The 12,748-nt window shown below is 56.3% G+C and overlaps 4 protein-coding genes across 4 annotated transcripts; 2 read left to right on the top strand and 2 right to left on the bottom strand.

Moving 5' to 3' along the window:
- Nucleotides 1-1,509: 1,509 nt before the first annotated feature.
- On the top strand, nt 1,510-1,835 carry PUNSTDRAFT_54850 (uncharacterized protein). Its single transcript, XM_007387206.1, has one exon. The coding sequence runs from the start codon at nt 1,552-1,554 to the stop codon at nt 1,711-1,713; it is 162 nt and encodes a 53-aa protein (XP_007387268.1). The 5' UTR covers nt 1,510-1,551; the 3' UTR covers nt 1,714-1,835.
- Nucleotides 1,836-2,252: 417 nt separating this feature from the next.
- PUNSTDRAFT_115895 (uncharacterized protein) lies at nt 2,253-3,074 on the top strand (the record flags this gene model as incomplete). Its single annotated transcript, XM_007387207.1, has 5 exons — nt 2,253-2,342; nt 2,402-2,514; nt 2,565-2,609; nt 2,661-2,865; nt 2,919-3,074. The coding sequence occupies 5 exons, from the start codon at nt 2,253-2,255 to the stop codon at nt 3,072-3,074; spliced, it is 609 nt and encodes a 202-aa protein (XP_007387269.1).
- A 230-nt stretch (nt 3,075-3,304) lies between these two features.
- PUNSTDRAFT_115896 (NADH dehydrogenase alpha subcomplex subunit 2) lies at nt 3,305-3,726 on the bottom strand (the record flags this gene model as incomplete). The annotated part of the gene is made up of 3 exons (XM_007387208.1): nt 3,305-3,396; nt 3,461-3,567; nt 3,638-3,726. 3 exons carry the CDS (start codon nt 3,724-3,726, stop codon nt 3,305-3,307), a joined length of 288 nt encoding a protein of 95 aa, XP_007387270.1.
- Nucleotides 3,727-3,991: 265 nt separating this feature from the next.
- On the bottom strand, nt 3,992-12,556 carry PUNSTDRAFT_74840 (uncharacterized protein; the record flags this gene model as incomplete). Its single annotated transcript, XM_007387209.1, has 4 exons — nt 3,992-4,966; nt 5,017-6,567; nt 11,465-12,264; nt 12,325-12,556. The coding sequence occupies 4 exons, from the start codon at nt 12,554-12,556 to the stop codon at nt 3,992-3,994; spliced, it is 3,558 nt and encodes a 1,185-aa protein (XP_007387271.1).
- Between the last annotated feature and the right edge of the window lie 192 nt (nt 12,557-12,748).

A 12,748-nucleotide genomic window follows, 5' to 3' on the forward strand; every position in this document is an offset into this window, starting at 1 on the left:
CTGTCCGACCCTCAGCCGCCGTCCAACCCTCAGCCGCCGTCCGACCCTCAGCCGCCGTCCGACCCGGGCTTGCCATTCGACTCTCATGCGGGTTTCTTGAACGCGATGCGGATCGTGGTGCGCATGGCGTTCCTAGGGCCACGCGAGCTGCTCGTGCTAAGCCATGTCAATAAGTGAGTTTTCGAAGCTGCACTAGTCAAGATGTCGCTCTGACTATCTCGTCGCCTCTAGGAACCTGCGCGAGCTCTGTACAGACGACCGCCTCTATGAGAAATGGTTTCTTGTGTGTGTTCCGTCCCTGTCAGATGGGTACTCCGCCGAACTGATCACGATCGGCTTCAGCTGCTGATGGACGGCCAGCTGAAGATCGAACTTCAGCGGGCACAAGTATCCTCGCTCTCGTATACGAAGCGGTGCGTCAATTGGATTTCGTTGAACGTGTCAGTGACCGGCCATTTGCAAGGCATTTCGTGCATCTCGCGATGAAGCTGCATTGCATCGAGTGCAAGGACGCGTACTCCGGACATGTCTACGTGCTGTCGATGCGGGTGCGTGCTGCGCGCCATGTAGGCATCTGCTATTAACACGTTGCGTTCGTGATCTAGCGCATCTGCTTGAAGTGTCTCGTCGCCCTAGATCGCTACACGTGCATTACGTCGTCAAAAGCAAACAGGTGAGCGATTCCCATGTCGCCTGCAAGAGCTTGTTATGCCGACTTGCATTCATCCAGGAAGTATACGCTCTCCGAGAAGAACCTCAGCGAGTCGACCGTGGTCATCTTGTACGCCTCTCCTCCATTGTGCTCGTTCACCGGCGTCTAAGGCTTAGCTTAGCACCGCGGGTCAGGCTCGAAACGCAGCCAAGATCCTTTGCGAGGAAGTGGTCCGGGAGAAGTATGAATTAGCTCATTGTCTGTCCGAGCCTGGCTGACGCCATCCACAGGGCTAAGGAAAAATATAGCCTGTCTGACCGCGGACTGGAGGTGATGCTAGTAACGAAGGCGAAGCGCCAGCAAGACGACTACGAGCAGCGCCTAGCCGACTACGAGGCAGCCCGCGAGGCACACGACGCCCTCATCCGCGAAGGTCGTGAAGAGGAGGCCGCGAAGTTCATGAGCCGCATCGGTGCAGACCCGCCGAAGCTGCGCGTCGTGAAAGGAAATCCGGACGACCTCACCCATCGCATGTCCGCTACGCTGCCTGTCGGGTGAGTCTAACGTTCACGTGTTGCACCCTGGGTAACAGCGGATTGACGCATCCCACGCCCTCATGAAGGTGGTTGCGCGTCGATGCGGACGGCAATGTCTTCCACGACAAAGTGCGGACCTGCGCGATCTGCAAGCTGATCAAGGACTTCGAACACGAGGCGCGCAAACCCACGGCCTCCCCGGTTGCCTCCAGCAGTCGCCAGGCCTCCCAGGCGGAGCCGGCCGATACCATCCTCTCCTGGGTGAAAGACGTCTTCCCGGCCTCGGACTATAACGAGCACGTCCGGAAGGACCACGTCGCCCCGCTCAGCGGGGAGTGCCAGCCGTGGTGCGCAAGCTTCTTCATGGAGGAGAGAATCTCCCGCCCGCTGGTCGCGATTCAGCCAGGCGCGCCCAGCCTGGAGGTAGGGGATAAGGCCGGCGCGGTGGAGTGGATCGGCGGTGACTGCCAGCTCTGCATGAACCGCAGTGCTATGCGGCGCTTGGGCCTCGTTCATCCTCTTTGAGGCGGCGTTGGTATCAAGACCGGCATGGAGAGCGACGTTCCTGTACTACCTCGGCGCTAACGCCAGCCTCACACTAGCTACAACATGTTATGTAAACCCTTTCATGTCCGTTCCTGTGAAGCAACTATGAAGCGTCCTCAACCACTGCTAGTCATCCGTTAGACTTCGATTGCCGACGGCCACGTAGGTAGGTAGGTAGGTAGGTATATTTCCGGCGCGGTCCCAATAGCGGAACAACCGGTTGCCGCACCGCACGTCAATACGCACGGCTTGGCGCACACAGTGCATCCACGGCCCCCGTGAGCTGCTATACACGCTATGCGGCACTTGGGGTGCGAGCTTCGTGGCTGAACGACTGGCAGTAATCGCTTCCGCGGATCATTCACGGAGGCGCGTTGCCAGTCCGGCCCTGGTCTAACGGTTTACTCCCATCGTTCTTCTTTCTATTATGGCCTCATTGCATCATGCGAATAACATATAAAATGGCAAACGGGTCCGGCAAACGATGTACGTTGGCGTGATCGTTCGCTCTCACCACCATGTTCAAGCTGCAGACGCTCCTCGTTGCCTCGACATGTCTACTGTTGGATGGCGCGCTGTCGCTCGCCCAGTCCAACCTGCCTGACCTGGTGTGTTGCCCGGTCCTTGCAACGCGCTTGAGACAGGGTCAGTGATCAACTTCACGTAGGGTACTGGAGTGTTTGAAGTGAGCACGCGTATCTTGATCGATGCTCCACTGGAAACCGTATGGAACACGATACTCGACTTCCCTCGGTACCCGGACTGGAACCCTTTCTCTCGGTAGGCTCTAGGGTTCCGCCGTCATTTATTTGGCCTGAGAATCGCATCAGGTCACAGGTGGTTTGCGATGATCTCTTCGTCCCTCTCGCCAACCAGTAGGTACATCTTTTCCTCGTCTGAGGAAGGGTTCGCTGACCCGTGCCAAGAACTGCGTTCGAGGGCGCCAGGATCATCATCAATGTACAGATTCCGCCATTGACCCCTCCCGTCAACCGTTCAACGCCGTCGAACCTGCTCCACACGCAGATCTCATTCGAGAACATCACGCACTTGCAGCCTGATCTGCACCGCGTCGCCTGGAAGCAGATCGACATCCCAGACATCGCGGTGAATGCGACTCGGTGGCAGGCGGTACGTGCTCTCCCCATGGCTGTCAGGGTACGAAGCTGAGTCAATAGAGATAGGTTAGCACGGTGGGTAACCAGACGTTGTACGAGAGTGCGGAGGTATACGGTGGAGGATTGGCCGGAGCGGTGGAGCTCCTGTACGGCACGGGTTTGCAGGAGGCATTCGACGCGCAGGGTGTTGCGTTGAAGGCGCTTCTCGAGGGCACTTCATGATCAGATCCGAGGAGCGATAGTTTTATGTTCCCGTGCTGAAGAATCGGTCCGTCGACTGTGTTCCTAACGACCTTGCGGGGCGTGTCAGAATGAGGGTGAGATGTGGCGAGGCGTCCCCAGAAGTCCGATTGCATCTAGCTATATATACAGAGTGCTGCAGATACGCGACCTGTGCCCGATATCAGGACGCCGTCACTTCAGGAAGAGGAGTGGTGGACTGACCCGACATTTCACGCGGACGTCTTCAGCAACTGCGCAACCCGTGCCTCTACATCGCTAGGCGACAGCCCATCCAGCTCGACATGTTTCTCCACTCCCTTCTCTACGTGCGCATAGAAGTTGTCGTGAGCTTGTCGCATATGACCGCAGTTGCACAGGAGGCTTACCAAACCGCGCGAAGAACCTTGCCGGAGTGCCCGACGCCTCTCGGATGAGTACGGGCAGGTCAGGGTTTGCTTTCTTTATTGCTGGGTACGCAGACTGAATAAATTGCCTGCTCGTATACGAAGTATATGCACGGTCAGTGCCCCGGAGACAGAGAGGCCCCTTCGAGGGTCACTGACCGGGTCCCCTCGGAGCCTGGTCCCGACTGGGAGCAGAGAATACGAAGTTCACGAATCGCGGGAGAGAGTGCCCTTGCAAAAGCAGACATAGTCGCTAAGATGCCAGTAAATGCGAACAGCCCAGCGTTGTCGTCGTCGACAACACAACCGCGAGCCTATCGGCGCCAGCGGCCACGTGACACGCATATAACTTGCTCGTTGTGCACGACGGGCTCGGTCTCCTTTGAGCTCTGTCCTCGGGGAAATGAATTACACGTCATGCATCATGTTCAAGCCTGATACTATATACTCTGGTCGTGATGCGTAACACCTAGAGACATACGACGTCCTGCATTATCAACATTGGACGGCGAGCTACTTTGTTGACTCGCACAACAGCTTGTGCCCCGCCTTCCAGTCCTTCCTCTGGCACTCAGGTGAGCAGTAGCGCACCTTCTTACACCTGCTACAAATGAGTAGCCTCGGCTTTCCAGGCCCTTGACATGCTATGCAAGCGTCATCCCTAGTACCCCGAGCGTCCTGCAACGCTCCTGCGCGCATGACGCTGACGGGTTCCACGTACGGCATCGCGTACAGAGGAGAGATTGCGACCCGTGTGGCGTGTCGCAGTAGAGCTCGCAGGTTGTCCTGGCTCTGGAGGCCCTTGGGAAGGTGACGATCTCGTCCGCAGTTGCAAATGGTCGGCCCGCCCGGTTCGTCGCTCAACGGAATTCGACCGCTGGCAATGTACTCGCAATTCGGTCCGTGCTCCCACGTCCTGCACCGTTCCACGAGCGCAGGAAGCATCTTCCTCCACATCACCTCTTCCGCACGCGACGTGTGGATCCTTGTCGTAACGCTTCCGGGATGGCGGGTGAAAACACCATAAGCCCGCAACACGCCCGCCGCGTTTTCGCGATTCACAGGGAGGATAGCGCCGTCTATTACGACAGTGAACGCGGCCGAGTCAATCCGGATCCGATCGACGAAAACGAACATGTAGAGATTTCCGACCTCGGAATCGGCAATTGCGAAGACGCGGCGCTTCGGCCCTTTCATGCCGCAGTACTCAGCGAAGAACGAATTGATGGTCGTCTTCACCTCTCCAAGCACCTCGGACGCTACGGCCTCTGTCTTTGGCGAAGACTCAGAGGCGCGCTCGCGGTTGGATAGCTGTACGGCAAGGAGCTGCTCGAGCCATGGCATCAACATCTTCCGATTGGACACGTCCAGGGTGGTCAAACGATCCAAGGCGATTTGATGAACGCTCCATGAGGTCCTTCCGGCGACGGGAAACGGGTTCAAAGCATATCCACCTCCACCTAATGCGCCACAAGGAGGAACCACGACCTATACCGTGCGTGGTCAGCGTCGGTCTGGGATGAGCAGTTCGAACTAACCTCTACGTAGCGGGACTTTCTTGCTACACGCAATCTCATCTTGGACCCATCCACGGGATACGGAAACTTGATGGAAAAATCGGACACCCCGACGGAAATCATCATCGTGCAGGGCGATTGCTGTTTTGCGGCCACGATAGCACCATTCCCCAGCGCTTGACCCACGCCTACGTCCGAGATAGGTATATGTCCCGTCAGCTTTTTGACCTCGTTCTGTTCCATTCCGACGATGATGCTGTACGAAGACGCCCTCCGAGTGTGATCGCGAGCGCTGACTGCAACCTTCTCCAGTTCGTTCGTGCAATTGGGCCGGTTCCGGAGGACCCTCACGTGCGTACTGTCGTTCACAGGGGCGCTAAACAGTTCAAGTTCTATACCGAGGGACTTCACGAACTTGACGCTGATGATAGGGTTGGGCTTTAGGCAGAGCGCTACGGTGAGGCCCGCAGCCACGACTATCCACGTCGGCGCCCAAAACGTGAATACGACATGGGAAGCATCCTTCAGTCCTCTCGGATCTTCAGCGATGACCGCGCAATGCTGTCCACCCGGAGAGTCGACGATCCTTCCTGGGACTGCGTTAATAGCCAAGAAGGCGTTCACGTACATCCCGGACCAAAGCTGCACCATGATTGTCGGCGAGGAGTCGCCAAGCTCGATCAATGGCAGCAACGCTGACCTCGGGACTGTGAGGGCGATACATACGACTGGCCCGACATCTTTCCAATCCTTAAACAAGCTCATGGGCGGGTGCGACATGGCCAATTCGCGCCATCGTGAGGTCAAAGGGTCGACCGTGTAGAGGCCGAAGAGATGTAGTTGAAGGCAGAGTTCCTGGTAAGAGGAAGAACGAATCCACCAGTGGGGATCGCGTTCAACTAAATTCAATAGCGACCCGAAGACGTCCCCCCAGGTGCCGTCCTGGATGATGAGTCGTCGACGTAGCAATGCTAACAACGTGACAAAGGAGTGGCGCCCGTAGTGATCTCTATGCAGACGCTCGAGCGCCAAGCGGGAGCGGGCGGCCATGATACTGGTCAGGCATTCATTATCGAACATATTCGTGTAGACCTCGAAAAGAAGTTGGGCGAGGGGGATCACACTAAAACACGGAGTGGGAATCTCGGCGTTGGACATGTCCCCGTGCGCAGGGTTAACCCAAACCAGGCGTTCGTGGAACTGGCTTGTGCGATTTTGTGTCTCCGTCCGAAGCATCTCTCCAAACTCATGGACAAGCAACTCGTGTGCACAGGACTGGGTCGAGAACCCCGTCAGGCAGGGGCGGGGAGAAAGGCCCACCAAGAGAGCCATAGCTGTGATATCGACTCCTAAAGCGTTGCGAAGCCCGACGCTTGGTTCGTCAGAATGCTGGAGGAGAGTCTCTGTGTATAGTACTGCCTTGCTACCACTGTCTTCCTTCATGAGCGGTTGCGTGACTGTAAGGACGTTGACGAGGCCCAAATGGTCATTTAAGTTAGACGAGTCGATAACGTCGAATTTGCAGGGGAAAGCGGGAGAGGACGGTGTCGAAGAGCGATCGGCAAGCAAGATCTCCGGGGCGCCCCATTGGTCGACGGGCAGAGCGGGAAGATGATCACCGTGTCGTGAGCAGTGATCGAGTGCACGACAGAAGAACAAGGCGTCTCCGGTGTAAAATCGAAGATTAAGGGAGGAGATGTTCGTGTCGAGCCTCGTCTTGAAGGCATCACCCCATGACTTGAATTGCGCCAACATGAAGGCCCGCACATCGCCCTTCTTCCACGAGGTGTACTGTGACTCAGACACTGGCGCGAATGCGTCGAAGATGTGGAAACCTTGAGCAGGAAACGTGCCGTAATGGACATTCATGACCTCTCCCGAGCGACAGTAAACGAACAGAGGGTTTATGTTCGTCGCCGCGTTGACGTCCACAGCAGCCTGGAATGTTGTCCCCGTCTTACAGAACCGCTCGTGACGCTTCCATATGACTGGCGCGGCTTCCCCGAACAAAGGGCCTGCAGAGCGAACCGCGGATATGCTTATGCCGGTGTCGAGTATGCCTTTAAACCCTTTACGCAGCGCCTCTAGTCGAACCGCGTCCACTTGCGCGAACTTGGAATAGAGACACCATAGACGATGAAGCTCCGAGAGCGTGTGGGACGAAACCATATGCATGTACCGTCCATACTTCGATTTCGACCACGTCTCCATGTCCGTCGAAGCATCCGCAAGTTGGGTGCTTAAACGTCCAAGGAGCTGGAAGGACTTGTCGTCGATGAATATGTGATAGAAGCAATCGAAAGCTACGTCGGAAGCCGTTCCCTCAGCAATCAGCGAGAACAGAACGATGTTGCGCGCTAGAGCAGACAACCGTGGTTCAATATCCGTTCTCGTGGATCGCGGCGAGTCTAAACGCACCCAATATCGCTGGTTCGTGATCACAACAAGTGAAATCTAGCACCCTATCGACTTGCGTTTCCGTTTTCAGATCGGCGTAGAGCGTATAGAGGATGTTACGCGCATCTCCACAACCGAGGAGAAGCACGTCCGCCGCCAGCCCTGGTGGGAGGTCTTGCGTCAAGCAAACGGCGGGCGTGTTCCCCACGGGATAGAAAAATAGCTTTGTGGGCCAGAACAGGTTGTGCGACATGACCATGGGGACTTGGTTGCGTGAATTGCAGGTGGCTGCAATGCGAACGGTGACCGTCGTTCAGTCGCTATATGACTGGTAAGCATTGCGCCGCCGCGTTATGGACATTCCAACACGTTGCCCTATGGAAGGAGGGTTAGATTGCTTCGAAGCGTGATCTGCGTACGTACAAAATACCAATCAAGTTCGTCTTGGTTGTACCCTTGCTCGCGGAAGTATGAGGGTGGCCGTGAATCCGGTATCCTACGCGTTGACGCCCTATCAGGTAACTCGTCGTCTATGACGGATTCCACGTGTTGGTTTCACGTACGTTATACCGCTCATCTTCTTGGCTCGTTGTAACAAACGCATCCGAATCAACTGGTAGGAACATTTCGAACGAGCATGGCCATGATTTGCACTCGCGAGCGTGATCTTCGAGCCTGACTGAAGGTAACTCCAAGAACTCATTGACGGCGAGGTTTGAGAGATATGTTTCTCATCTTTCCCATCATACCCACAGATTCACGACGGGGCCGGAATGGTTCTGGATGTAGGAATTCGTTTATAGAAGCAACCTGCTTCTCTCTTCTCTCTTAAGCGGCAATATGCTGCTCACGGGAATGGCCTTGCGTTTGGAGATCCTGCTCAATTGACGCCTTCATGTAACGACGATCTAGTCTCCCCATGCTTCATAACGACGATCGCCGGATAAGCTTCGTAAAGAAACGCAAGCGTCGCATCCTCTCGCCTCATGCGTGCCAGGCCGCCGCTGCCAACATCGAGTCAACCAGATCCTGAGTTTACCTCTGAGCGACGCACGACGTTAGCCGGTGGTCCAAACGAGGGATGATTAACCCGTAATCTCCTGCAATGCTTACCGGAGTCCATGCCACGGGATCCACAAATCCCGTTCATCTGCAACTGCGTGTCCCAGATCTACGGTCTTACGGGAAATGCGGAACAAACTATCCTCATAGATATTGTGGGCTCTTTGGGCATATCGAGGGACTCCAGCTCAGCGCGGTCGCTGTCGCCGTTAAGGTGGTCAACGACCGCGCCATCCGTCGGCGAGACAAAATTCACGTGACATGCACAGGAGATTTCGTGGTCGACGTCGCCCTCGACGAACGAACTTTCACGATCATGCGCGCAATCTTCCGCTCAAGCTCGGAGGATCCCATCCCTCTAATCGTGAGCTGAATGACACGCGGCGCTCGACATGCGGCGCTCGACATTCTCGGCATTGCGTACAATTGTGTATACCGTACTACCTGCAGAATTGCTTGTGTCCCGCCTTCCAATCCTTCCTCTGGCACTCAGACGAGCAATAGCGCACCTTCTTGCACCTGCCACAGCTCAGCAAAGTCGGCTTCCATGGACCACCGCAAGCTTTGCAGGAATTCAGGTCGTTTTGAATGCTCGCAGACAGACCCTGTTCAGGCGCTGCACGGCCGGTGACGGGCTCCACGTATGGCATCGCGAAGAGCAAGGGGATGGCGACCCTCGTCGCATACGGTAGGAGAGCCTTCAGGTCGTCCTGGCCGCGCAAGCCTTCGGGCAGGTGGTGCCCGCGCCCGCAGCTGCAGAGTGTGTGGCCGACCAGTTCGTCGCTGAGCGGGATACATCCTGCGGCGATATACTCGCAATCTGCGCCGTGGTCCCATGTCCTACATCTCTCTACGAGCGCAGGGAGCATCTTCTTCCACAACAGCGCTTCCGCATTGGACATCCCGATCGACAACATGCTTCCTGCGGGATGGCTGTCGGGGCGTCTAAGCCGGGCATTCGCTCGCGCAACCACGTTTGCGTTGTCGGGATCTAAGGGGAGGACGGCACCGTCAATCACCACGGTGAACGATGCGGAGTCCAGCCAGATCCGATCGACGAAGATCAGCATGTATATGCCCAGCCCCTCGTTCTGAGCAAACCCGAACACGCTGACCCTAGGGCCGCGCATGCCAGCGAACCCTGCGAAGAGTGAGTTGAGGGTTTCCTTAACGTCCCCGAGGATACCCGGGGAAGCGGCGTCCGCCTTGGGCCGTTCGACCAGGGCGCGCTCGTGATCTGATAGCTGCAGGGTCAGAAGTGGATCCATCCACTTCGCTATCATCGCCATTTTAGTGACGTCCAGCATGCTCAGTCGTTCCAGAGCCACGTGATGGACGCTCCATGGGTCCCCCTCGACGATTGGGAACGGGCTCAACGCATATCCGCCTTTGTCAACTGGACCAGAAGGACGGACCACAACCTAGAGTCGATATTCAGCTAGCAGCCGTGTCTAGTTCAGGCACAACTTGCCTCGACGTAGTGCGATTTACGAGCCACGCGGAGCCTCTGACGCGATCCATCGACCGGATACGGATACCTCAGGGAATACCGTGCATCTCCGATGGATATCGCCATTGTACAGGGTGCCTTTTGTGTGGCGGTCACTATAGCGCCCTCGGCGAGAGCTTGACACGCGGCTGCGTCCGATAAAGGTATTTTCCCCGTCAGGTGATTCACTTCAAAGTTTCGTCCTAGGTCAACCGTGACGCTGTACGGAGACGCGCTCCGGCGGGGGCCTCGGACGTCGGTTGCTATCTTCTCCAACTCGTTGGTGCAGTTCGGCCTGTTTCGTAGCACCCGTACGTGCGCCTTGTCGGTGACCGAGGCGCTGAATATTTCGAGGTTCAATCCGAGGGTCGCCCGGAACTTCATAGATGCGGGGATCGTCGGTTTCAGGGCCAACGCGACGGTGACGCCTGCGGACGCGACGATCCATGTCGGCGCCAAGAACGTGAAGACGACGTTGAGTGCTTCTTTCACGCTTTTCACATCTTCAGCCACGAAAACTGGGTCCTGGCCATCCGGCGAGTCGACCAACTGTCCAGGCGCTGCGTTGACGTACATGAAAGTGTTCATGCCTCCTCCGGCCTGGAGTCACGTCACGACACTTGGTGATGACTCATTGACCGATATCAGGGAGCGTAAATACGATCTCGGGGCGGTGAGCGCAACGCATACGACCGGACCGACATGGTCCCATCCTTCGAACAGATGCGTAGGCGGAGGGGACAGAACAAAGTTTCGCCAGTCCGAGGTGAGAGGCGGGAAGGTGTAGAGGCCAAAGAGGTGGAGATAGAGGTATAACTCCTGGTAGAAGGTGGACCGTACCATGGCGCTGGGATCTCGTTTGACAATGTCCAGAAACGATTCCATAGTGTCCTTCCAGGCGCCACCCTCAATATTGAGTCGCTGCTTTATGAGGTTCAGGAACATGACAAAGGAATGGCGGTTGTACTGGTCCTGGCTTAGACGTTCGAGCGCCCAAGGGGAAGAACGGGCGGCCCTGAGACTATCCAAGCTTTCGTTGTCGAACATGTTCGTGTAGATTCCAAACAAGAACTTCCCCAGGGAATCAGCCTCATAAGTAGGGGGAGGAGATTCGGCCGTGGACGCGTCCCCCTGCGCTGGGTTGACCCACGCCAGTCGTTCGTGCCATTGGCGTGTACGTCCTTCCTCGGAGACTATTGAATGAGCTCGCAACTCGTGCACACATGACTGAGTCGAGAATCCTGTCAGCCACGGACGTGGAGCAAGTCCTATGAGGAGGGCCATGGCGTCAACACTGGCGCATAGAGAGTTGCGGAGGTCAGCGCCCGGTTCGTCGGTGTTCTGGATGAGGGTTTCCGTGTACAGAATCGCTTTGCGACCCCCATCTTCGTTCATGAGAGGTCGAGTGACTGTGATGATGTTGAGAAGGCCCAAATGGTCGGTCAAATTGGAGCAATCGATGACGTCGAACCTGGAGGGGAATGCGCGAGGGTATATGGACGAAGAGCATCCATCAAGTACAAGTTCCCCAGAACTCCAGAGACCAACGGGTAAGGCGGGGGTGCTATCGCCGGTCCGGGCGCGATATTCGAGTGCACGACAAAACAGTAGGGCATCTCCTGTGTAAAATCGAAGGAACAACTTCGAAGATGTTTTGTCCTGGACCCTCGCCCTGAACGAATCACTCCAGCATCGAAACTGTGCTAGTATTGAGGCCCGCACGTCGCCCTTCTCCCAGGAGATGTTCGGAGATGGTGAGACTGGCGCGAAGGCATCGAATAGGTGAAACCCCTGGGGAGGGAACGTGCCGTAGTGGGGATTAATGGTCTCTCCCTGGCGGGAATACGCGAAAAGGGGGTTCACGTTCTTCGCTCCATCGAGGGCTTCATTTGACGAAAATGTAGTTCCCGTCTTCCAAAACTGCGCTTCCATCTCCCATACAGCTTCCGCAGCCTCCATGAACACGGGGCCCGCAGAGCGGAGCGCGGACATGTTGACGCCAGACTCTTGGCGTCGAGCCAAGTTCTTGAAATCGCGGCGAAGTGTCGCAATCCGGCTTGAGTCAAGGCGCACGAACCCCGCATAGAGACTCCACAAGTGGTGGAGTTCTGACAGCGTGTGCGATGCAAGGATGTGCATGTACGATCCATACTCTGATTTTGACCACGCCTCCATACTCGTCGAAGCATCCGCGAGTTGGCGGCTTCGACGTGCAAGGAGATCGACAGACTGATCATCGATGAATATATGGTAGAAGATATTGAAGATGAAATCGGACTCCTTCCCGTCGGTGATGAGGGTGAAGAGCACGATGTTGCGAGCTGAAGTACACGCATTATTAGATGTACTCAATTGCAACGGTATAGGGGTGGACATCGTACCCAATATGGCTGGCTCGTGATCACAACAGGTGATATCGAGCTGTCTGTCACCTTGACTGTCGGGTTTAAGATCCGCGAACAGTGTGTAGAGTATGTTCCGGGGATCACCACAGCCTAGGAGAAGCACGTCCGCCGCCTGCCCTGGAGGAAGATCTTGCGTGAGGCAGATGGCGGCTGTGTTCCCAACAGGATAGAAGAAAAGCTTCGTCGGCCAGAGGAGGTTGGTCGACATCGTTGCGGCAGGATGAGCACACCAGCGACGGGCACCAGAGCAGCAACGACGCGGAAGTTTGAGTTACATGCGCTGGCAATATCCGTCGGATGCCACGCTGGCACGAGGTCTGGCCTCATGGCCATTCCAAGCATGCAACTTGCAAAGCATAGCAGCTTCACTCCGTGAATTGGTCTGTTTGCATGCGCATAT

The sequence above is a fragment of the Punctularia strigosozonata genome, assembly GCF_000264995.1.
Source record: "Punctularia strigosozonata HHB-11173 SS5 unplaced genomic scaffold PUNSTscaffold_13, whole genome shotgun sequence".
Lineage (NCBI taxonomy): Eukaryota > Fungi > Basidiomycota > Agaricomycetes > Corticiales > Punctulariaceae > Punctularia > Punctularia strigosozonata.